Source organism: Podarcis erhardii (assembly GCF_964252035.2).
Source record: "Podarcis erhardii genome assembly, chromosome: 7".
In the NCBI taxonomy this organism is placed as follows: Eukaryota; Metazoa; Chordata; class Lepidosauria; order Squamata; family Lacertidae; genus Podarcis; species Podarcis erhardii.
Window position 1 is genome coordinate 13,172,969 of NC_138511.1, and position 25,750 is coordinate 13,198,718.

At 45.4% G+C, this 25,750-nt stretch overlaps 2 protein-coding genes across 2 annotated transcripts; both read left to right on the plus strand.

Moving 5' to 3' along the window:
- Positions 1-6,596: 6,596 nt before the first annotated feature.
- On the plus strand, positions 6,597-11,859 carry LOC309347013 (natriuretic peptides A-like). Its single transcript, XM_081871442.1, has 3 exons — positions 6,597-6,921; positions 10,753-11,023; positions 11,584-11,859. Exons 1-3 carry the CDS (start codon positions 6,802-6,804, stop codon positions 11,598-11,600), a joined length of 408 nt encoding a protein of 135 aa, XP_081727568.1. The 5' UTR covers positions 6,597-6,801; the 3' UTR covers positions 11,601-11,859.
- A 4,712-nt stretch (positions 11,860-16,571) lies between these two features.
- Positions 16,572-23,064, plus strand: LOC309347012 (natriuretic peptides A-like). Its single transcript, XM_081871441.1, has 3 exons — positions 16,572-16,768; positions 20,814-21,128; positions 22,534-23,064. Exons 1-3 carry the CDS (start codon positions 16,673-16,675, stop codon positions 22,537-22,539), a joined length of 417 nt encoding a protein of 138 aa, XP_081727567.1. The 5' UTR covers positions 16,572-16,672; the 3' UTR covers positions 22,540-23,064.
- Positions 23,065-25,750: the final 2,686 nt, after the last annotated feature.

A 25,750-nucleotide genomic window follows, 5' to 3' on the forward strand; every position in this document is an offset into this window, starting at 1 on the left:
TGGAAGAGGGGAGGGTGTTCCATTAGAGGAATAACAACAGAAAATCCCAGTGTCTGGGATAATAGGGTGAGGTGAAATCGGTAAAAATTTCCCCTGATGTTCTAAGTGAGACGTGGGGAACCTTTGGCCCTGCGGATATTGCAGAGCTACAACTCACATCATTCATTGGTCATGTTTGCCAGGGTTGGTTGGGAATTGTAGTACCACATCACCCAGAGGACCAAAGGTTCCCGAACCCTGATCTAAATTATTGCCTTCTCAGACAGGATACCCAGATCTATTTTACATACAGTTTGAGGACACTGGCAGCTACCAAAGTTCACCAGAGTCCACCTCCTCTCACACCTTTCTGTTTTTAAATGTTCACGAAGCTTCCCCACCGCCTGTGTTTTGCTGTCTCCAGCTTTCCCTTGCCTTATCTAGCCCAAGCAGGCAGGCACAGCTAGTAGCCACCAGCCACCAAAAGCCATCACAGAACCAGCAGTGGCTGTGAATCGTACAAAATCCTTGCCTTTTAAAAAATCAAATATCCTTTATTAGGCATAGCAAGCCACACATTATCAAACAGACACCGTATACAAATTGTGCAAAATAGGAGGAATCTGACGACATCCAATGAAGCTGAATGCTGGGAGATTCGCGACAGAAATCTCCTGAATTTCAGTCCTCGCAGCACAAAGTTAAACTATGGAACTCCCTGCCACAAGAAAGAGGGGGATTCTCTCTGCCAGATTTAAAAATCTATTTTGAAGCTGCTGCACTTTGTTGGATTAAAGAATGGATGAAATTAAAAGATACAGATTTACTAGATTTGGAAGGATTTGATAATGTGTTTGGTTGGCATGCATATTTGTGGTATGATAAAGTAAAAGCCCATAAAGCATTTAAAAATCATATAATTAGAAAATCGTTGTATAATGTTTGGATAAAATACAAAGACCTTTTAGAAAGAAAGACGCCCAGATGGCTTTCATCAATGGGGGTAAAGGCCCAGAAAAATTTAAATATGGATACCAAATGGTTGAGATATTATGACTTATTAATAGAGGAAGAGGAAGGTTATAAATTAAGACCATTTGAGCAAATTAAAGATAAGTTAAATTGGTTACATTACCCCCAGGTTAACGAACTGTATAAACTGGATAAGAAAAATGGTTTTGCCTGGGAAAAATCCAAGTTGGAGATGGAGTTGTTAGATACTGAAGGTAAAAACATATCTAAAATGTACAAGCTTTTGCTGGAGTGGCATACGAAAGACGAACAAGTTAAATCGGTGATGATAGAGTGGGCAAGAGATTTAGGACATAATATAATGTTTGAGGACTGGGAAAGATTGTGGAAGAAAGGGGTGAAGTTCACCGCATGTATAGATGGTATTTGACTCCTGTAAAATTATCTTTTTTTTTTTTTTTAAAGATAATTTTTATTAATTTCCAAAACAGAAAACAGAAAACAAGAAAAGAAAAGAAAAAACACAGAGAAATAAATAAAATGTGACTTCACCATACCTCCCCTTCACTGCATCCTTGTTTTGCAATTTTTTAGCAACCCTTCAGTCAATTTTTTCATTTAACTTTTTTGGATTTTCTCAACTTAAACGATTACAGCTGTAATTCTCTGTTTCTTACCCCTTGACATCTTAACAGTCCGAAATTTTACAACAGTTCTTAAGATATACTTTAAATTTTTCCCAATCCTCCTCCACTGCCTCCTTCCTCTGGTCTCGGATTCTGCCGGTCATCTCTGCCAGTCCCATAAATTCGGTCACCTTCATCTGCCATTCTTCCAGAGTGGGTAGTTCTTGCATCTTCCAATACTTTGCCAAAAGAATTCTTGCTGCTGTAGTTGCATACATAAAGAATATTCTATCCTAAAATTATCAAAGATGTATCATAACTGTGATTATACATGTTGGAAATGCAAAGAAAAGGAAGGAACATTCTTTCATATGTGGTGGACCTGCCCCAAGGTGAAAGACTTCTGGGAAAAGATTTATAATGAAATGAAAAAAATGTTGAAATATACATTTACAAAGAAACCAGAGGCCTTTCTTCTTGGAATAATAGGTTCGGAATTGCCCAAGAAAGATGTTAATCTATTTTTGTATGCCACAACTGCGGCTCGTATTCTGTTAGCTAAAAAGTGGAAAACTCAAGAATTACCAACAGTAGAAGAATGGCAGGTGAAGATGATGGATTTTATGGAGCTAGCCGATCTAACCGGAAGAGTCCGCGACCAGAAGGAGGAGGAATACCATGAAGAATGGAAGAAATTTAATGATTATTTAGCTAAATTTGTTAAGCCAAAATAACTGGAAATAGCGTCCAGATACCCAATGGGTTTAGGATTGTACTTATGTTAACTGACAAAATAATATTTTTAATACAAGAAGGAAAAGATTTAAAGATGTTAACATTTAATTTAAAGGGTATTAAAATTGGGATTTGGAAAACCGTTATAAGGATATGCAGTGAAATTCAACTAAGGGGAAACGAGGAAGTCATTTTACAAAGTAAATAACTGTTATTTTCAATAAGGTTAGGATTTATGTTTGTTATGTTTTGTTTGTTTTATGTTTTTGTTTGTCGTTGATATTGTAAAAACTAATAAAAATTTTTGCAAAAAAATAATAATTGTCTTCTGGCATAATGCCAAAATCACAAGAAAAGAAAATATGCTCCAAATTATCAGGTTCCTGTTTGCTACATTTGCAGAGACGCTCTGATTCTGGGAGAGCTAAATATCTTCCTCTCACTATCAGCATATTAAATCTGGCTAACATAAACAGCCTGCACAATTCATGATTCTTCAGATTTGTCATGTATCCCTTTTGAAAATCTCTACACAAAGGGAGATTTAGACAGAGAGGAGAGCAAGTGCCTTGCTTGAAACTGCCAGTCAGGGCCAACAACACTGAGCTGGGTGCAGTGCTGACTCAGTGAAAGGCCCCCTGAAAACCTTCCTGCTTTGTCCTAACCTGATCTCCCACTGATCCCTGATTTCGTTGCTCCCCTAAACGCTGCCACCCCAACCAATTTTTAAAGCCCTTGATTTCTGGCTGCAAGACTAGACTAGGTTCATGACATGCAGAGATCTGAGGATTCAGAACCGCAGCAGGAACAATTCTCCTGTTTGTTTTCCCCCCAAAAGGAGCAGAAAAGAAAAATTAAATCCATGCTGGGATAAGAGAGGCAGGTTCTGTTGACCCGGGAAAGGGTTCTGCGGTTCAACATCCCCACCTAGCTTAAGGGAGCTGGAGGGAGGTCTGATTCAGCACCTTGGAGAGAAGCCAAGGGTCTGGATCACATCGGAAGCTTATTATTTTCTGGTTCCCAGCAAAGCGAGCTTGCAGGGAGGCTGTCGCACAAAAATGCAAACCGTTCCGCCAAGGTCAAACCACTTTCAAAGAAAAGGACACTCTGGGCGCAAATTGATGCATCGGAACAGTGCTTTTTGAACTTTTTGAAAAATTGTACTCAGTGCTACTCCTGCTCGGAATTTGACCCCAGTCACGTTCACACCATCTAATAATAATGATAATTTTTATTTTATGCCCCACCCATCTGGCTGGGTTTCCCCAGCCCCTCTGGGCAGCTTACAACATATAAAACAGAACAAAACATCAAACATTAAAAAACAACATATCCTATACATGCAACAAACAAACCAACAAATCAATAAAAAACCAATAACAACAATAATAATCATAATCAGTTTACAGTTATACCCAAATTAAAGTAAATGCCGACTCCAGCTAAACATTTAACCAACACCAACCCAACAAAAATGAAACAGAGGAACCGAAATTAGAACCGTTTAAAACATCCTATACCCTTTTAAAATGTGGCTCTTTTCTGGGTGGTCAGGCAGCAGCAACCATACTCTGAAAGCACCAGGACATCACTTTAAACAGCCATGGCTTCCGTCTAAAGAATCTTGGGAACTGTAGTTTGCTAAGAGCGCTGAGAGTTAGGAAACCCCCTTTGCAGAGGTACAAGTCTCAGGGTGGGCTTTTAGCGATCATTCTGCCCTGCCAGGGAACTCTGGGAATAGTAGTTCTGACAGAGGTTGCCTCACAACTCTCAGCCCCCTTAGTAAACTACAGTTCCCAGAGTTCTCTGTGGGCAGCTGCTGTTTAAAGCGGCGTCATAGCACTTGAAACGTATGGGGTGGGTGGCCTTGCTTAACCTAGATCCATTCATTTCAGTGGATCTACTCTGAATAGGACTGAGCTGGAGTGAACCCTATATATTTTAGAAAAATTGGGAGGGGGAAGAAACATTGCCAGCCCACATTAAGAATAAAAATAAAAATCCATCCATCCTAACTTAAGCATATAGAGTTGTATTCATCCAAGCCAACTCCCTGGTCCTGAATGACTCCCTGGTCCTGAATGACTCCCTGGTCCTGAATGGGGTAACTGTGCCCCTGAAGGACCAGGTGCGCAGCCTGGGAGTCATTTTGGACTCTCAGCTGTCCATGGAGGCACAGGTTAATTCTGTGTCCAGGGCAGCTGTTTACCAGCTTCACCTGGTACACAGGCTGAGACCCTACCTGCCACGGACTGTCTTGCCAGGGTGGTGCATGCTGTAGTTATCTCCCGCTTGGACTACTGCAATGCGCTCTACATGGGGCTACCTTTGAAGGTGACTCGGAAACTACAACTAATCCAGAATGCGGCAGCCAGACTGGTGACTGGGAGCTGCCGCTGAGACCACATAACACTGGCCCTGAAAGACCTACATTCGCTCCCAGTACATTTCTGAGCACAATTCAAAGTGTTGGTGCTGACGTTTAAAGCCCTAAACAGCCTCGGCCCAGTATACCTGAAGGAGTGTCCCCACCCCCATTGTTCTACCCGGACACTGAAGTCCAGAGCCGAGGGCCTTCTGGCGGTTCCCTCACTGTGAGAAGCGAAGTTACAGGGAACCAGGCAGAGGGCCTTCTCGGTAGTGGCCCCCGCCCTGTGGCAATCCCTCCCACCAGATGTCAAAGAGAACAACAACTACCCGACTTTTAGAAGACATCTGAAGGCAGCCCTGTTTAGGGAAGCTTTTAATGTTTGATGTATTACGGTATTTTAATATTTTTTTGGAAGCTGCCCAGAGTGGCCGGGGAAGCCCAGCCAGATGGGCAGGGTATAAATAAATTATTATTATTATATTATTATTATTAACAAGAGGCATTATAAGAATTCAAGGGCACAGTCCAAGCAGATGGGGGAGGGACTCTCAAGGGTGATGGAGAGCAGAGTCGGTGTGAGGGTGGCTGGGAGGAGTTCTGAGGGCCAGATCCGTGATACCTGGAGGGCCACATAAACCCTGCCTTATACCCTTCTTGCGTTTGTGGCTCTGGGATGGCTCTGGCTTGCTTCCCCTTGGGATTTTCTCCCTATAGCAAAACGATAGTTCATCTCTCTGTTCTTTCGCTTGGAAGACAGGGTAGAGCAGTGGTTAGAGGGCTGGGCCAGGACCTGGGAGAGTGAGGTTCAAACCCTGGGGTGAATTCAGGCCAGCTACCGCCTCCCAGGCTAACATACCTTTCAGGGCTGTTGTTCTGAGGATAAAATGGGGAGGGGGAGAAGTGTGCATGCCGACTGGAGCTCTTGGGAAGAAAACGGTGGGATATAATGAATAAGAACAATGATAAAAAAGAACTTCTCTCATTTGACTGAGTCTGTACTCAGGACTGTGAATGCAATCTGAAATGAAAAGACTTTGGGGAGGCCTGCTTTTTTTGCTATGTTACGATACATCAGTAAAAGTGAAAAAGAAGGAACTAAGGTTCAGTTTAGATATCTGACCCACAGGCTAGCTGCCCCATCTGGGCCAAAGGTCACGATGCCCAGATAAGCTTAATTTTATTGATTGACTTATTTCATAAAATTTATATACTGCTTAATTGTTGTTGGGGTTTTTTAAACACAAAGTGGTTGACAAAAAAGGAATAAAGACTAAAGAACAGATTAAAAACTCACATCAACTTCCTAAATACCTGGGGAGGCTTGTCTAAAATGAAAGAAATGTTGTTGTTTTTTTCATTTAGCTACAGCCAAAAGTACAGCAAAGGCCACTGCCTGACTTCAAGTGGTGGGGAGTTCCAAAGTGCTGCCGCGCTCAAAGATTGAGTTCTTGCAAATGCCTGACTCTTCTTGATGCCAATATTAAGCCCCGAATGGAACAAAGCCACTTAGAAAGGAAGCAAAGCCAGGACTGAACTGATACCTTCATTACTCCATATATAGGAATGGACCTTGGGGGAAAATCCAGGGCCGGGGTATCATCAGATTCCATCTCACCCTGCAAAAAAAAAGCTGTCCTCTCGAGCTTCTTGCTTTAACTATACAAGGCGATTTCCCCAAGGTGCATTTCTGGGGATATTTCGAGGGTCCTCTCTGCTCAGATCTGGGAAATGTTTGAAAGTTGTTGGGGGGGGAGGTAAAAGAAATTCCAATGAGGGATGGGGTTTGTAATCTCCGAGGCCAGTATCAGCCGAGAGGGCAGGCGGCATGAAATCACCGGCTTGTGACTCCTGCATGCTAGGAGATCAGCTGCCCAGTGACACCTAATAAAGGGAATCTTCTCTGAAAGGAGCTGCATTCCAGCGAGGGGGCTGGAATGCGCCCCAGATAGTCCCACCGATAACCCAAGGAAGCAGAGCTCGGCTCAAAGGGTATATAAGGCCGGCTAGGGAGAAGCAGACAGCACAGGACACAACAGAGCAGGGACGAAGCGAAGCCAGAGATCTCTCGAAAAAGACATCGTCTCCAGAGCGAGAAAGCCAAACGCACCTTCTCCAAGCATGGACACCCAGGGCTCGACCACAGTCACCTTCGTCTTGCTGTTCCTCCTCTGCTTCCAGCACCCCATGGCCCATCCCATCGACAGCCTCAGCCCCGCCAAGGAGCTAGCCAGCATGGAGGTAAGGAACCCAGAGGGGCAGGTTTGGGGAGTCTCAGTCCTGTGTTGTTTAGTTGTTTAGTTGTTTAGTCGTGTCCGACTTCCACTGCCTCCTGCAGTTTGGTCAGACTCATGCTGGTAGCCTCGAGAACACTATCCCACCATCTCGTCCTCTGTCGTCCCCTTCTCCTTGTGCCCTCCATCTTTCCCAACATCAGGGTCTTTTCCAAGGAGACTTCTCTTCTCATGAGGGGGCCAAAGTACTGGAGCCTCAGCTTCAGGATCTGTCCTTCCAGTGAGCGCTCAGGGCTGATTTCCTTCAGAATGGAAAGGTTTGATCTTCTTGCAGTCAGTCCATGGGACTCTAAAGAGTCTCCGCCAGCACCAGGATTCAAAAGCATCAATTCTTTGGCGATCAGCCTTCTTTATGGTCCAGCTCTCACTTCCATACATCACTACTGGGAAAACCATAGCTTTAACTATACGAACCTTTGTTGGCAAGGTGATGTCTCTGCTTTTTAAGATACTGTCTAGGTTTCTCTAAGGAACCCAGAGGGGCAGGTTTTGGGAGACTCAGTCCTAGGATTTTACTATTCCAGGATGGGCTCTCCCCTCCTGGGGGAGAAATTCATGGAAAGCCAACCTTCCATGTTTAGAGGCAGTCTACCTCAGAGTCGGAGGGTGCTGGGGGTAATTGACAGGGAAGTGATGCCGGCCGGTCGCTGTTGGGAACGAAATACTGGGTTGTTGTGCACATGAGAATGCATTATTTTAGGAAGAACCACTTTGCAAAACCACCACCACTTGCATCTATTAGGGAAAATTCACATCAACTGATTTTTCACAAGGACTTAAAGAAAAATTGAATAGGTTTTTATTAAAACACAAAAATCAATAAAAGCACAAAAATTAAAACAGACTCGTCCCAGAAAAACAGGTGTGAAATACCAAAGGAAGGGAGGAAAGGGAGCTGAGATGTGTTAGAATATGTTAGAAATTACAAGTCTATTAAAAAAAAAAAAACCACACCATTAATATGCATTTTAATAAAATTAAATAAAACTTCAAATAAATAAATAAATGGAAAATCAATATAGAGATGTGGAGGACCGGATCTAAGATTATTGTTGTGATTAGAACTTATAGTCTACCTTTTCCTCTAAGGAGCACATGGTCGCATACATTCATTCCCCCACAACAACCCTGTGAGGTTGGTTAGGCTGAGAGGCAGTGACTGGACCAAAGTCACCACAGTGAGTTTCATGGCCAGTGAGTGGAGGATTTGAACGCAGGTCCAATGCTCCAGCCACTGTACCCGTCGCTGCTGGGAATGAAATACTGGGTTGTGTCTTTTCCCCTTCTTCCATTCTTAGCTATGGCTGGGCGGATGAGTCCTTCCTCGGTTGCAGAATGTTAGGATGGCAGTGAGCATAGGCAACTTGTAAAAGAGAGGCAGCGTTGCAGAGTGGTTACAGAGCTAGGACCTGGGAGACCAGGGTTCAAATCCCCACTTGTCCATGCAGTTCGCTGGGTGACCTTGGGATCCGCCCCTGCCTCCCAGCTGAACCTAAAATTCTAGGATATAAATGCAACAAATAAATGATAAAATTCATAAAGGATCCTGGGCTTGTGGCAGGGAGACAAGGCTTTTCCATGTTACGGAGTGTCTAACTGTGATATATTTATTTATCACCTGTTATTACATTAATATTCCACCTCAAGGTGGCCTATGTTTTTCTCCCCTCCATCTCCCTCATTTTACGCTCACAACAGCCCTGACACGTAGGAAGGGTCAGGGAAGAAAGTTGATCCCCTTTGCATTTTAGTGAGAAAACGACCCGGTTCACAGTTCTCGACTGGATACACGAAACGAAACAGAAGAGACCTTTGAAACGCACACATCTCCCAATTTTGTCTCCGTCAACAAGTGTGTGCAAAAATGCAGAGGTCAGCAAAAAGGAACATGCTAAAATATGTCACATTGGGGGACTCTGCTTGTGCAAATGTGTATATGCTGGTCAAAATTGCTTATAGAAATTTGCACGTATGGATTTTCTGCTGCAGAGATGTGGAGTGGTGAATTTTAAGACTGGGAAGACAATGACCTGAAATGGACAGATTTATTTATTTGTTCTGTTTCGGGCCCACCTTTTTCTCAGAGGAGCTCAAGGTGGCAAACTTGCTTCTCCCCCCTCCTCATTTAATTCCCGCAACGACCCTGTGAGGTAGGCTAGGCTAAGAGGCAGGGAGAGGGCCCAAGGTCCGCCAGTGAGCTTCCTAGCTGTGGGAGGATTTGAACGCTGGTCTCCCAGGCCCCAGCCAGATAATCACTCTAACCACTCCAGCACTCTGGTTCTTGAATGATCAGGTGTCTTCCTTGTTAACTTCTTAAAGGCATCTGACTCACTGGCCTTGATACTGGGGAATCTTATGCACTTTAGGAGACCTAGAGCTCAGCAGCAAAATGCATGTTTCATATCTGTAAAATCACAAGTCCAAAAGAAAGAATTGTATTTGCAGAACGACAAACCCGGTTTCCAGGAACAGGCAGACACCAGAAAGAAACTGGGGGGGGGGAGCCCTGGGACCTTCTGCATGCAAAGCATGTGCTCTACCACCAAAATATGACACTTCCCCCATTAAAAGGCAGCATGGCCTAATGGTTAGAGTCTCAGACTGGGACCTGAGAGACCAGGGTTCAAATCCCCGCTTGGCCATGAAGGTCATCTGAGGTGACCTTAGGCCACTCCCTGTCTCTTAGCTTAGCCTACCTCACAGGGTTGTTGAGGGGATTAAATGAGGACCATGTATGCCAACTCAAGCTCCTTGGAGGAAGAAGAAGGTGGGATGGGAACCTAACAAATAATGAAATAATAAAGGTAAAGGGACCCCTGACCATTAGGTCCAGTCGTGGCCAACTCTGGGGTTGCGGCGTTCATCTTGCTTTACTGGCCTAGGGAGCCGGCGTACAGCTTCCGGGTCATGTGGCCAGCAGGACTAAGCTACTTCTGGCGAACCAGAGCAGCGCACTGAAACACCATTTACCTTCCCACCGGAGTGGTACCTATTTATCGAATTGCACTTTGAGGTGCTTTTGAACTGCTAGGTTGGCAGGAGCAGGGACCGAGCAACGGGAGCTCACCCCGTCACAGGGATTCAAACCGCCGACCTTCTGATCGGCAAGCCCTAGGCTCTGTGGTTTAACCCACAGTGCCACCCGCGTCCCGTAATGAAATTATAAAAGTAACTAAATGAGACTGTAGTGTTCAGGGTCTAAAATTACCTGTCTCAGTGGTTCCCAAAGTAGACAGTAGTGCCCCCTGGGGGGGCAGTGGTGGGATTACCTAGGGGGCACTAATAGGCAAGGCAGTGGCAGGGGGTTGCTTGCCATCTGTCTCAAGAAACAATGGCGTACAACCATGGGGGTGAAGCCAGACCCCTGGAGAATCACAGCACCTACCAGACTTTGAAAAGCTGGATCAAATTCATCAATTGTGTCAAATTCATCGCACTAAAATGTCTAAACAGGATACTGAACAGGTGTGCCATTAATTGTTCCTGCTTCGAATTTTATTGGGTTATTATATATGCCAACTGATATTCTGAATAATGCTTTTTATAGAGTAGAGCAGCGGGCATGAAGAATGAGTTTATGGAAGCAAGGGGATGGGGGGGCTGGAAAAGTGTGGGAATTGCTGAGCTAGCTGAACCCCTGAGGAAGGAAGGAAGGAAGGAAGGAAGGAAGGAAGGAAGGAAGGAAGGAAGGAAGGAAGGAAGGTGAGGTTCAGGCAGCAGAAAGGTTCAGGCAGAAGAAAGGAACGAAAGAGGAACATTATATTCATTTTCCATTCAGGCCCTTCTGCAGAGGCTGGAGGAGAAAGTCTCCCTGATGGAAGATCTGCAGAACAGCCCCAACCTAGAAGATCCTGAAAGCCAGAGGGAGGGACTGGCCGAGTTCCTGGATGATGGCAACAGCCAGCAAGTCGAGACCCCGGCCTATTCCGCCCCGTTCCTCTCCGACCGCAGCTCCCTGCTTAAGCGCATGCGGGGGATCCAGACAGCGAAGAGCTGTTTCGGGAGGAGACTGGACCGGATCGGGGAAGTGACTGCGATGGGATGCAGAGGTGAGGCCTCCCCACCCCACCCCCTTGTTATTGCCTGACCTAGAATAGCGCTTTCTGGGAGAATTACAGGAAAGCACACACCCCTCCAAGCTTACGATAACAGACGCATGCTTCGTTTTGGTCCACCGGCTAAACCTGCAAACCCTTCCCATCGATGCCCAGAACAGGGACTTGTACAGAGTTGCGACAGGCTACTCCCTCTTTAGTGAGAGCTGCCTGTTGCAACTCTCCATGAGTACCCGTTCTTAGCATCAAACGCTTCAAGGGTGAATATCTGGCAGCTTGGAAGTCTGGGGTTTAGCCAGAATCCGCTTCCCAGCTGCTTCCTCCCACTGATCAATCTAGGAACAGTAATGAATCTCCCAAGTTCTCTTGCTTGGCTCACATACCTCTAATAAAAAAGGCAAGGAATAAATCTTACTGGGGTGTATAAAGCTGGTAAAATAACAGCTATATATAGGAATATATATTCCTATATTGCAGGGGGTTGGACGACTCTCAGAGTCCCTTCTAATCCTAGGATTCTAAATCCTTTTCTTTTTTTAACCTTTTGCTTCCAGGGTCGAGGAGGAATTAAGATCCGCTTTCCTGCCGTCAGCTCACGGCATCCGACCTTTTGACGACGTGAATTTCTGAAGACGTGTGCTTTCCCCCAAAAGTCCTCTGGAATCATGCTTCCCGCTTATTTATTTCTTAATTTATTGATTTATTTATTTCTTTGACCTCTTGTATGTTTGTGTATTCTTTTTTTCTTTTCTTTTTTCTAAAACAAACAAACTTTCTTACTTTCGGCACAGAGATTGAAACAATAAAAATCAAACACATTTGCTCTTTTCCCCCCTGCTGTTGGATCTACTTATTCCTCATCCTCTCGCGCGTTCTTTCCTTTCAAACATGTATTTGCATAGCCACACCCACTCCCAGAACCAGCTCCTAGTTGTGTAATTTCAAAGCTCCTCCAGGATACAGAAGGCTGAAATGGAGGATAATTCAGTGCTGGGGATGGAGAGATGCAAGAGATGCTAGATTTCGTTTGCATTTAAAGGCAAACCTACCTAATTCACACTTTCTGAAACAATACATAAGGTAAAGGTAAGGTCAAGGACCCATGGACAGTTAAGCCCAGTCAAAGGTGACTATGGGGTTGCGGCGCTCATCTCGCTTTCAGGCCAAGGGAGCCAGCATTTGTCCACAGACAGATTTCCGGGTCATGTTGCCAGCAGGACTAAACCGCTTCTTGACATCGTCACGGAAGCCAGAGTGCATGGAAACACTGTTTACCTTCCCGCTGGAGCGCTACCTATTTATCTACTTGCACTGGTGTGCTTTCAAACTGCTAGGTTGGCAGGAGCTGGGACAGAGCAACAGGTGCTCACCCTGTCATGGGGATTCGAACCGCTGACCTTCTAATAAGCAAGCCCAAGAGGCTCAGTGGTTTAGACCAGGGGGCAGCAAACTTTTTCAGCAGGGGGCTGGTCCACTGTCCCTCAGACCTTTTGGGGAGCCGGACTATATTTTGGAAAAATAAATAAATGAACAAATTCCTATGCCCCACAAATAACCCAGAGATGCATTTTAAATTAAAAGCACACATTCTATTCATGAAAAACCCCAGGCAGGCCCCACAAATAACCCAGAGATACATTTTAATGAGACATTCTACTAATGTAAAAACACACTGATTCTCAGACCATCCACTGGCCGGATTTAGAAGGCAATTGGGACAGTTTGCCTACCCCTGGTTTAGACCACAGTGCCAACCGAATCCCTACTTGAAACAATACATAAACAATAGCTGCCCAGGGTGGCTGGGGAAACCCAGCCAGATGGGTGGGGTATAGATAAAGTATTTTTATTATTATTATTATTATTATTATTATTATTATTATTATTATATGAAGCAAAACACAGGCCCCCTGCAATATTTGAAATGTGCACTTTTCCCAGTTTTGCAATGCAAGTCTCCAGGCAAGCAATGCGTACAGAATTAAATTATATCCAGGTAAACTGTGCATAATGTTTTGGTGAAAGTACCACATGAGAATGCGTTGTTTTAGGGAGAACTGCTTTGCCAAAACAACAACTTGTGTCTATTCACATCAATTGATTTTCACAAGGATTATAAAAAAAATCGAATAGATTTTTACTAAAACACAAAAATCAAGCTTAGAACAGACTCATCTCAGAAAACAGGTGTGAAATACCAAAGGAGAGGAGGAAAGGGACCTGAGATGTGTTAAAATATATTAGAAACCACAAGTCTATTAAAAAAACACACCACACAATTAATATGTATTTTAATAAAATTAAATAAAACTTCATACTGGGCTGGAATGGTATAACAGAGTAATGGAGAACCTGGAATTGACAGATTATCCCAATGTTCAGAATTTCTGAAGGCTGCTCTTTTTGCACATAGAATCATACAATTGAAGAGTTGGAAGGGGTCCTGTGGGTCATCTGGTCCATGACAGGTGGCCATCCAAAATCTGTGCTTAAAAACCTCCAAGGAAGGAGAATCGATAACCTCCTGAGGGAGGTCCATGGGCTCAGCAGACTGAAGGAGCAAATAGATGAAAAAACCTCCATATTTTAAACCAGAAAATATATAGAGAATGGAAAATATTTCAGGAATATATACGACTATATTGCAAAAATGATACTATTTTAGCAGAATTGATATGATACTTGCGAATAACAGATAACTGAAATAAACATTATAATGGAATGTAAGAAAAAGGATATAAAACAAAACTGTGCGATAATACTTACCTTCTTTGTATGCTTGTTGTATGCTTGTATGTTTGTATTTTAAACCAATAAAGATTTATTCAAAAGAAAGAAAAGAAAAACCCCATATTTCTTAATTCTACGACAGTATCTGCTGTGTCTCAATTCTCCAAAGGAACACAGACCCTGGGTAAATGCCAGGAAACCCATGGGCCCTTGCCACAACTCAGCCGAGAGAGGAGCAGGCCCCTGACTTTTGCAACGAAGCAATAAAAACGAGAGAAGTACAAAAAAGCATAATCATAATAATCATAATAATCATATTATATATATACCCCGCCCATCTGGCTGGGCTTCCCCAGCCACTCTGGATGGCTTCCAACAAAACATTTAAATACAGTAACACATCAAACATGAAAAGTTTCCCTAAACAGGGCTGCCTTCAGATGTCTTCTAAAAATTTGGTAGTTGTTGTTCTCTTTGTCATCTGGTAGGAGGGCGTTCCACAGGGCGGGTGCCACTACCGAGAAGGCCCTCTGCCTGGTTCCCTGTAACTTGGCTTATCGCAGGGAGGGAACCGCCAGAAGGCCCTCAGTGCTGGACCTCAGTGTCTGGGCAGAATGATGGGCGTGGAGACGCTCCTTCAGATATACATGCTATAACCGAGAGAGACTTCATGTCAGGTTGGTTGTCTTGCCAAATGCAAGGTTGTTCTTTTCAAATGAGATTCAGAAGTAATACAAAACACAAACAAGTGAGAAGATTAAAGATTTTATTCTAAACAGCAAGCAATATATACATACCCAGCAAGCACCTCAACCTGCCACTTGGAAGCCCCCGAGAACCGGTGAAATGAACCCCATAGGTAGCCTCAGTTTGCGCGGCCCTGCGGCCGATCAGTCCGTGCATGAGCTTCTCAGAAACTATGCCCCAAACCATTTGATTTATAGCTAGCTAGCCTGTTAAAGGGACCCCTGACCATTAGGTCCCGTCGTGGCCGACTCTGGGGTTGCGGCGCTCATCTCACTTTATTGGCCAAGGGAGCCGGAGTACAGCTTCCGGGTCATGTGGCCAGCATGTCTAAGCCGCTTCTGGCGAACCAGAGCAGCGCACGGAAACGCCGTTTACCTTCCTGCCAGAGCAGTACCTATTTATCTACCTGGACTTTGACATGCTTTCGAACTGCTAGGTTGGCAGGAGCAGGGACCGAGCAACGGGAGCTCACCCTGTCACGGGGATTCGAACCGCCGACCTTCCGATCGGAAAGTCCTAGGCTCTGTGGTTTAACCCACAGCGCCACCCGCGTCCCCTAGCTAGCCAGTTAGCCTGTGTTAGAAGAAAAAACTGTTCCTTTATCCCTTCTGGGGTATCCAAGAGGCCATATAGAGTCCTTAAGTGGGTTTCCTATCGATAGGAGAAAATAACAGAGGCCAACCAGAGAATATTGAGAAGCTAAGCAGCTAGCAAGCATGATCTTTATTAAACTGTTGCAACAGGGTCCCCACTCACAGCACGCAGGAGGGAGGAGGAACCCCAAACTTTGGTGTGCAAGCTCTTATATCGACTTTTGAAATTGCCCACCCAGTAGCTCCCACAGGCAACTGTTCAGCCACTGTAAGAAGACAATGCTGGACTAGGTGGGCCATTGGCTGGATCGAGTAGATTAAATCTCAAAGCAGCACAAAGCCATGGTGTATTAGACCCGGCGCATTTTGAAATACACTTCCAACATAAAACCATTTTAACCGAGGAAAAGGGTTAAAAACATAGAATCATAAAATTGTAGAGTTGGAAGGAACCCAAAGGATCATCTAGTCATCTAGTCCAGCTCCTGGAATGCAAGAACGTGGGCTTTTTGGTCGCGGTGATGCGTGTGATTTGCCGTGGCGGGCAGGTTGTAGAGCAATTTGCATTGGTGACCCCCCCCCCCAAAAAAGCTCAATAACTCTGGACAACCCCCCCCCCAAAAAAAGGGGTCTTCTTATACATGGGGGCATCTTATACAATGGAAAATATGGTATTTTATTTAGTTTTATACACTTTTGCCAGTTTACTCCATGTTAGAAACCATCAATATATCATTTTCAGGGGGAGAGGGTTCTTGGGATCGAATCCTGATTGCGAGTCTCCACCAGGATGATGGACTAGATCATGGGTAGGCAAACTAAGGCCCGGGGGCCGGATCCAGCCCAATCACCTTCTAAATCTGGCCCGCAGACAGTTCGGGAATCAGTGTGTTTTTACATGAGTAGAAAGCGTCCTTTTACTTAAAATGCATCTCTGGGTTTTTTGTGAGGCATAGGAATTTGTTCATTATTTTTTTAAAAAATTATAGTCCGGGCCCCCACAAGGTCTGAGGGACAGTGGACCGGCCCCCTGCTGAAAAAGTTTGCTGACCCCTGGATTAGATGGTCCACTGGCCTGGTCCTTCAGGGCTCCTGTTATGTTCTTATGTGTTTACCAGCCAGCTAGTTCTTTGTTCCATTTCCTTCCACTGCTGGAATCTACCAGGGCTTGCGGAAGCCACTTCCCCAGAGAGATAAACTAAGAGGGAAAGCTTTGGAGCTTCTTTCACACCTTGCAAGTGTGAAGCCTCTTCAGTTGAGTCAACAGGAATGTGGTGTCACAAGGGAGAGCCCACAGTTGCTCTTCATAGGGGCTGAGAAGTTCTTCCCGTCAGGCCAACACAGATCACTTTAAAAGGGAATCTTCTCCACATATCTCAGATCCCTTATCAAGTGCGGGTGACGGAATGTGGTGGGGTTCATTCTTTGGCCATTAATATTTCCTGGTCCTGCGGGGCTATAAAGATGGGGAGAGGGTCAGGGTTTGCACTGAGAAAGGAAGAAGAGAGGGAGATCGGTGGCCATCGTAGAGTTCGAGGGGGCCTCAAGAGTCATCTAGTCCAAACCCAACACCATGGGATTAGCAATTCCTTTCCTCCTTGTCCTGTTCTTCATTGGCGGTCAACTCGAAGGCAGAGCTGCCCACGGTTCAGAGCTAGCGGACCTCAAGGTAAGAGGAAGAAGACTGTTGTTGTTTAGTTGTTTAGTCTTCGTGACCCCCTGGACCAGAGCACACCAGGCCCTCCTGTCTTCCACTGCCTCCCGCAGTTTGGTCAAGCTCACACTGGTAGCTTCGAGAACACTGCCCAACCATCTCGTCCTCTGTCGTCCCCTTCTCCTTGTGCCCTCCATCTTTCCCAATATCAGGGTCTTTTCCAGGGAGTCTTCTCTTCTCATGAGGTGACCAAAGTATTGGAGCCTCAGCTTCAGGATCTGTCCTTCCAGTGAGCACTCAGGGCTGATTTCCTTAAGAATGGAGAGGTTTGAAGAAGACTTGGTAAAGGGACCCCTGACCATTAGGTCCAGTCGTGGCCGACTCTGGGGTTGCGGTGCTCATCTCGCTTTATTGGCCGAGGGAGCCGGTGTACAGCTTCTGGGTCATGTGGCCAGCATAACTAAGCCGCTTCTGGCAAACCAGAGCAGTGCACGGAAATGCCGCTACCTTCCCGCCTGAACAGTACCTATTTATCTACTTGTACTTTGACATGCTTTCGAACTGCTAGGTTGGCAGGAGCTGGGACCGAGCAACGGGAGCTCACCCCACTGCGGGGATTTGAACCACCAACCTTCTGATCGGCAAGTCCTAGTCTCTGTGGTTTAACCCACAGCAGACTAGCAGGGCTCTAATTTCAGGTTGGTTCGGACAAAGAGCTGAAGGATTGCGTCCTATGCTAGTCCTACTCAGAGTAGACCCCTCAAAGTTAATGGGCAGGGCTGACTTCTCCTGCAAGCTCCATGGATCTCAGCAGCCAGCTCCGCAGTAACTCAGAGCAGGGCTTTTAGTGTTCAGTATACGACAGGCACCCACAATTTTCTGCACTTCCCCAAAACATCTGAAGCCATCTTTGTTCCTGTGGGCTTCCACAGCTTCCACAGCTGGATGATCTGGTATCCGTTTAGTGTTGTTTTAAAATTTATCTGCTCTTACTTTCCGCACTGTTTCTAAACTGCTTTTATTGCATTTGGAACATCACATTGAGACCTGTTTGTGTGGAATATAATTATAATTATTTTGAACCTTAATAACAGCTACTTCTTTGGCAATCCCTTGTAGCCAAGTAAGATTGTCTTCCACAAACACGGTTTTAACAATGAGTCCGTAAGTGACTGTGGAGGCCAATTCTGGATCCACACGTCCTTCCACAGTGGGGACACAGGTTTCTGGGCAGAAGTTGATCACGGTGAGGGTTTGCCAAGCATGCCTTCCTCTTAGCACGTTTCTCCCTTGTGTCCTGAGTTCGAGTGTCTTCAAAGCCCATGACACCTTTGGTAAAGGCTGTTCTCCAACTGGAGCGCTCGCAGGCCAGTGTTTCCCAGTTGTCAGTGTTTATCCTACATTATATTAGATTTGCCTTGAGAGGGTCTTTAAACCTCTTTTGCTGACCACCAGCATTACGCTTTCCATTTTTAAGTTCGGAATAGAGCAGTTGCTTTGGAAGACGATAATCAGGCATCCGCACAACATGACCAGTCCAACAGCTACTGCTACGTCTTAAGACCATTAATTTCAGATGGTCTATTAGCAGTAAAACTTCGTTGGCTGCAATCTGGCGCAGTTCAGCAGTTCAGAGTGCCAAACTAGGACTTGAGAGACCAGAGTTCAGATCCTCACTCAGCCACATGAAGTTCACTGGGCGACCTTGGGCCACATCACCAGCTCTTAGCCTGGCCTACTTTGCAGGGCTGTTGTGAGGACAATACAGGGAGCAAGAAAACCGTGCATGCCTCCTTGAGCTCTTTGGAGGACAGAAGGGATATAAAGCAACCAATACCTCAATGAACTAGATTATTCTACCCTTGAATCATTGCAGAATGATTCGTTCTCTGGCATCTCCAGGTAAGAATGGGAATGTCACCCCTCTGAAGCAATGGAGAGCTACTGCCGGTCAGTGTAAACAGTACTGAGCTTGATGAACCAAGGGTCTGACTTGGTACAAGGTAGCTTCCTAGGTTGCAGGGATGCTGGTGGCACTGTGGGTTAAACCACAGAGCCTAGGACTTGCCGTTCAGAAGGTCGGTGGTTCGAATCCCCGTGACGTGGTGAGCTCCCGTTGCTTGGTCCCTGCTCCTGCCAACCTAGCAGTTCGAAAGCATGTCAAAGTGCAAGTAGATAAATAGGTACCACTCTGGCGGGAAGGTGAACGGCATTTCTGTGCGCTGCTCTGGTTCGCCTGAAGCGGCTTAGTCATGCTGGCCACATGACCCGGAAGCTGTACGCCGGCTCCCTCGGCCAATAGGGCAAGATGAGTGCCGCAACCCCAGAGTCAGTCACAACTGGACCTCATGTTCAGGGGCCCCTTTACCTTTACCCTTTTTAGCTTCCTAGGTTCCTGTGTGTTAAGGTAAGAGCCATACCTGCTTTGTGTGTGGAAGGCTCCAGGTTCGATTCCCCACCAGTTAGAAATGATCAAGGGGATGCTTCAGCTTCAAAGAGCACAGAAAGTAATTTGTTACGTCCAATGCATTGAAAAGTTCAATTATTCAGTGCATAGGACTTAATGAATTCGGACTGAAATTCCCAGGTGTCGAAAAAGGTTATTTATATAGGCTACTACTGCGGCTTGTGTTTTGTTAGCCCAAAAATGGAAAACGAGCGAGGTCCCAACTAAAGAAGAATGGCAACTTAAACTGATGGAATATGCGCAGCTTGCAGACTTAATATGTAGAATAAGAGAACAAGAAGAACATACGTTTAAACAAGATTGGAAAATGTTTATTGAATAAATGGGAAATAATTGTGTAGTGCTGAAAATGCTGGCAGCATTAAGCATTATTCTGTGAACCGCCCTGAGATCCCTGGGTATAGGGCGGTATATAAATTCTAATAATAATAATAATAATAGCAATAATAGCAATAATAATAATAAATAATAAATAATTCAACAGTATAATCCATTTTGATGGATGCAATAACGGAATACTGAATGATATAGTTTTTGTAAAATAAGCAGGGATTTATGATATGCTAAATGCACAATAGAAAGAAAAGAAGGGAAGTCATTGATCTCTTAAGGATGTAAAATGAGTATTTTAAATTGTAAAACAGAAAATTTAATAAAAAATATTTTTTTTAAAAAAGTTCAAGTATTGTAAAGTAAATAATGGCACATTTGAAGTACCTCTGAGGAAATGTGTTTCCTTCCTTTTTGTGGGCCAAATTGTTTTGATTGATTTTCCAAATTTTACCAAATCAGCCGCAAATTAAGACAGATCTAACACAAGAACATAGGAAAGATTTTTAAATTGCCTATAGTGGAGTCAAACCCTTGGGTTCACCCAGCTCAGTATTGTCTGCCCTGACTGGCAGCAGCTCTCCAGGGATTCAGGCAAGAAATCTCCCTACCGGGAGATGACATCGGGGAATTGAGTGAAGGACCTTCTCCATGCAAAGCAGGTATTCTGTGTCTGCTCTACGGGGTCCCTCCTGCACAGGAGTCTAGCTTTTGCTTGTTTGTTTTTGCAATCGTTTAGTCAGTAGAGCGTGAGACTCTTCATCTCAGGGTTGTGGGTTTGAGTCCCACATTGGGCAAAAAGATTCCGGCATTGCAGTGGGGCTGAGCTAGAAGACCCTCATAGTAAAGGTAAAGGGACCCCTGACGATTAGTCGCAGACGACTCTGGGGTTGCGGCGCTCATCTTGCTTTATTGGCTGAGGGAGCTGGCATACAGCTTCTGGGTCATGTGGCCAGCATGACTAAGCCGCTTCTGGCGAACCAGAGCAGTGCACGGAAACACCATTTACCCTCCCGCCGGAGTGGTACCTATTTATCTACTTGCACTTTGACATGCTTTTGAACTGCTAGGTTGGCAGGAGCTGGGATCGAACAACGGGAGCTCAATCCCGTCGTGGGGATTCGAACCGCCGACCTTCTGATCGGCAAGTCCTAGGCTCTGTGGTTTAACCCACAGTGCCACCCGCGTCCCACAGATGACCCTCATGATCCCTTCCAATTCTATGGCTCTTGTTCTCTTCCCCTCCCCGCTCCTGTTTCCCAGGCCCTTTTGGAGCTCCTGGAAGACAGACTTGAATTCGGAGGAAAGGAGTCGGAGCTCCAACCCAATGATGAAACAGCCAGAGATGTTTCCCAGGCTTCTGCCACCTGGGACAACGAATACGCGAGGCCTCAGGGCGAAGGCGCCTTCGGCCCCAGCAGCTGGGAGCAGCCAGTGGCAAGAGAGCCGGCGGCTGCAAGGAACAAACTGAGAGCACTTTTCAACTCTCCCCGCAGCCTGCAAAGGTCCTCAAACTGCTTCGGCCAGAGGCTGGACAGGATAGGGACCTCAACTGGACTTGGCTGTAACAGGAACCGGGTAAGGGAGCACAGGAAGGTGCCTGACATCGAGTCAGCCCATTGGGCGCTCTAGCGCAATGTTGCCTACACAGGCTGGCAGCAGCATTCTGAGATTGCAGGCAGAGTGTCTTTCTGGCTGGAGATGCCATTGGGGAGTGAACTTGTGACATTCTGCATGCAGTGCAGGTGATCTAGCTCTGAGCTAAAGCCCTGGGTGTTGGGCCTTTGGGTGTTGGGGGGGCACTTTGCAATAGCTATTCACTTGTTTATTAGTTATCCAACAAGATTTACATACACACCCTCTAGGCAGTTAGCAGAGCTAAAAACAAAACATCAATATCCTTGATAAGACCTCAGGTTTCTAAAGCACTGACAAAATTAAAATGAACTGCAGCTGAAAAGGTATAAAGTCCATGTGAGTGTTCCATGTGTCTGGATAGGTTTGTCTAAAGAAACATGGCAGTGGAAAGGGGACAGTGATGTCAAGTGGCAGGGAGTTCCAAAGCTTTTAAGTGCTGCCGTCCTAGAAGATTGATTTCTTATAAATGCGGAATAGGCGTTAGGTGGCAGCCAACTCCCCATATGGTGTCCCTACAGCCTCTGTGTCCAGAACCCTTTGGATACAGAGGATATTGGTGGGGTCATATTTGTAAAATACAAATACTGTATTTTAATATTTTGCTGGAAGCTGCCCAGAGTGGCTGGGGAAACCCAGCCAGATGGGCTGGGTAAGAATAAGAATAAGAATAAGAATAAGAATAAGAATAAGAATAAGAATAAGAATAAGAATAAGAATAAGAATAAGAATAAGAATAAGAATAAGAATAATATGATATTAAGTGTTTAAGTTATTTTTTTTGAGAAAATTGATTTTGGAAAACTGTTAAAATGGTATACAATGAAATTCAACCAGGGGGATTTGAAGAAGTCATTTAACAATGTTATTAAGATTGGTTTAATTACAATTAGGATGTATGTTTGTTTGTTTGTTTGTTTGCTTGTCTTAATTTTTTTTGGAAAATTAATTTAAAAAATTGAAATAATAATAATAACAATAGGTGGTAGAGTCAATAATGGTATAGACAATAATGAGGAAAAGCCAGACAGCTTTAAAATAGCAAAAAGGAGTCGGATCCTGGAGTGCTTTGCAAGATAGCTGTCAAAAGACAGTTTTGAGGGAGGGCAGAAAAGATTTTTCCAGTCTATCATTTCATGATACTTTCCTGCCCATCAATTTATTTCTTTTCCTGCCTTAACTTATAAACTCTCCCAACTCCAGGGCTTATCCCCACCCCTGCCACACCCCATGGTAACAGACAACTAGGAGCAACAGCACCGTGTTGAACTCTGCTTCAACACAGTGCTGTTGCTCCTAGTTGGCTTTGTAATAAATGTTGCTCTTTTATTCTCTCCCCTTCTCGCAGAACTGAAGCTGATGCAAACCACCGTCTCCATCTTCCGTCTCCGACGACAACCAACTCCCCAGCCTTCCCTGCCTCCATGGCGCTTGAACCTTATTAAAGCACTCCCAACTACTCCTATCAAAGAATGCACAACCTCCTTGGCATGCGGACAATTCACCGGCATTTTCTCACTTTCACCATGACTTAGTTCCCAGAGATCATCATGAGGACGGAAGGAAATGGGCTTCTACTTGTAACCCCACTGCAAGCTCTCAGGACTGGGAGGGAGGGAAATCGGACGTTCCCCCTGCTTTGTAACGCGAATTGGCTTTATTTCCTCAAACGCATGTGATCAAAAGTGGCAACTTGGACACCCTTGCTCTGTTCAGAGATATAAAAGGGATTCAGCACCATGGAAAGAGACCACACTTTTTGCCTGGTCTCTCAAGCCCCACTGCCTTGTTCCCACACAGGATCCCCCACAACTTGGCAGTGGCTCTGCAGAAGATGTTGGGATGCCAGTTCCCACTAGCCAGCATGGTTAATGGTCAGGGCTAATGGACAATGTATATTGCCTCTCTGCTTATGCAGAATTCATCATGCGAAAGGCTGGGCTGGATGAATCCCAAGCCGGAATTCAGATTGCCGGAAGAAATATCAACAACCTCAGATATGCAGATGACACAACATTGATGGCAGAAAGTGAGGAGGAATTAAAGAACCTTTTAATGAGGGTGAAAGAGGAGAGCGCAAAATATGGTCTGAAGCTCAACATCAAAGAACGAAGATCATGGCCACTGGTCCCATCACCTCCTGGCAAATAGAAGGGGAAGAAATGGAGGCAGTGAGAGATTTTACTTTCTTGGGCTCCATGATCACTGCAGAATTGATGCTTTTGAATTCTGGTGCTGGAGGAGACTCTTGAGAGTCCCATGGACTGCAAGAAGATCAAACCTCTCCATTCTGAAGGAAATCAGCCCTGAGTGCTCACTGGAAGGACAGATCCTGAAGCTGAGGCTCCAATACTTTGGCCACCTCACGAGAAGAGAAGACTTCCTGGAAAAGACCCTGATGTTGGGAAAGATGGGAGGGTGCAAGGAGAAGGGGACAACAGAGGACGAGATGGTTGGACTGTGTTCTCGAAGCTACCAGCATGAGTTTGACCAAACTGCAGGAGGCAGTGGAAGACAGGAGTGCCTGGCATGCTCTGGTCCATGGGGTCACGAAGAGTCGGACACGACTAAACGACTAAACAACAATGGACACTGTGGCCCAACAACATCTGAGATCCCAAGGTTGAGAAAAGCTTGTAGGTGTGGAAACATCTGAGCCTTCCTTCTCTTTGTGTCACCTGCCAAACTTCTCCCCCCCCCCCCAGCGCAGAATATAGTTGTGCCAATGGTCCATCTAGCTCAGTATTGCATGCACTGACTGGCAGCAGTTCTCTAGGGTTTCAGGCAGGGAGCCTATGCCCCTTATTTTCTCAAGAGCCTCTTGCAACAGCTGCCATGGCTGATTTTTCATAAAGGACGACCCCTGCCCAATATTCCAGGCACACTTCCTGCTGTTTGCTGTTTTAACCGCTGCATTAAATGTTGCATTTGCAGTGACAAAATCTGTGCAGCCCTTGTTTTATTACCTGCCTGTATATACTTGCGTTCTCTGGTGCCTGCAGGTAAAAAGACCTCAAGGTTGGGAGTGATACGAGACTCTTCCTGAGATTTCACCTGGTCCTTGGAATGCTCCTCCCCAAGCCACACCCCCTCTCCAAAGAGGCCACACCCCATTCTACTCAGGCCACGCCCCTTACAGACCCTGCTTTGTTTCTGCTGGGCTGCAATGTGTCTTTAAATGGTGATCATGCCTCTTGCTTGCCTCAATGGAGGATGAAGAGTATAGAAAGCAGCCTACTGTACACATGGTAAAATTTACATTTGTTGCTCCGTCTACTTTCACCCCAAGCCCACCTGTCCCTGGCATGTGGCCCTCAGTAGCCTGCCCAGAAAGAAATCTGGCCCTCAACTTTAAAGCAGGCCTGAGGTCCCCTTTTCTAGTTAAATAGAGACCCATGGTTAGAGGCAGTGAACCACTGGATATCAAGTGCTGAGGGTCAACAGCTTGAGATAGAGAGTTGCCTTTGTTCTTGGCCTGCAAACTTCCCAGAGGCAACTGGCTGCCCACTGACTTTTTTTAGGGCAAAGAGAGGGGATGCTATGTGAGATCAACACATTAGGTACACTGGAAGTCAGACAATTGGTCCATCCAGTTCGGAAAACCTTTCCCAGACCTGCCTAAAGATGCCTGGGATTATAGCTGGGACCTCCTATAATAATAATAACTTAATAATATTTTTTTTATTTATACCCTTGCCCATCTGGCTGGGTTTTCCCCAGCCACTCTGGGCGGCTCCCAACAGAACATTAAAAACACAATAAAACATTAAACATTAAAAACATCCCTAAACTGGGCTGCTTTAGATGTCTTCTAAAAGTCAGATAGTTGTTTATTTCCTTGACATCTGATGGGAGGGCGTTCCACAGAGCGGGCGCCACTACCGAGAAGGCCCTCTGCCTGGTTCCCTATAACCTCACTTCTCGCAGGGAGGGAACCGCCAAAAGGCTCTTGGCGCTGGACCTCGGTGTCCGGGTTGAACGATGGGGGTGGAGACGCTCCTTCAGGTATACAGGACTGAGGCCGTTTAGGGCTTTAAAGGTCAGCACCAACACTTTGAATTGTGCTCGGAAACGTACTGGGAGCCAATGTAGGTCTTTCAGGACCGGTGTTATGTGGTCTCGGCAGCCACTCCCAGTCACCAGTCTAGCTCCTGCATTCTGGATTCATTGTAGTTTCTGGGTCAGCTTCAAAGGTAGCCCCACATACAGCACATTGCAGTAGTCCAAGCGGGAGATAACTAGAGCATGCACCACTATGTTCAAAGCAGGTCTCTACAACTGAACTATGGTCCTTCGGCTAACATGTAACACAAGATTCTAGTCCTCATGGCTCAGGTAACAGGATGATTTAAACAGAAGCATGGGAAGTTGTGTCATACCATGAGTCAATCTGGCTCAATATTGTCTACACTGACTGGCAGAGGCTCTCCAGGTTTTCCATCTGGAGATGCCAGGGATCAAGCCCAGGACCTTCTGCATGCAAAGCAGGTGCTCTAAGCCACTGAGCTACTGCTTTCTTCTATGTCCAGGTGGCCGAAGGAAGCCAAGCAACTAGAAAGGTGATG

Bases quoted from the DNA above. Each gene is read 5' to 3' on its own strand.
- LOC309347013 (XM_081871442.1), top strand. From the start codon at position 6,802: ATGGACACCCAGGGCTCGACCACAGTCACCTTCGTCTTGCTGTTCCTC. The intron at 6,922-10,752 runs GTAAGGAACCCA...TTTTCCATTCAG, and splicing joins AGGAGCTAGCCAGCATGGAG to GCCCTTCTGCAGAGGCTGGA.
- LOC309347012 (XM_081871441.1), top strand. From the start codon at position 16,673: ATGGGATTAGCAATTCCTTTCCTCCTTGTCCTGTTCTTCATTGGCGGT. The intron at 16,769-20,813 runs GTAAGAGGAAGA...CCTGTTTCCCAG, and splicing joins CAGAGCTAGCGGACCTCAAG to GCCCTTTTGGAGCTCCTGGA.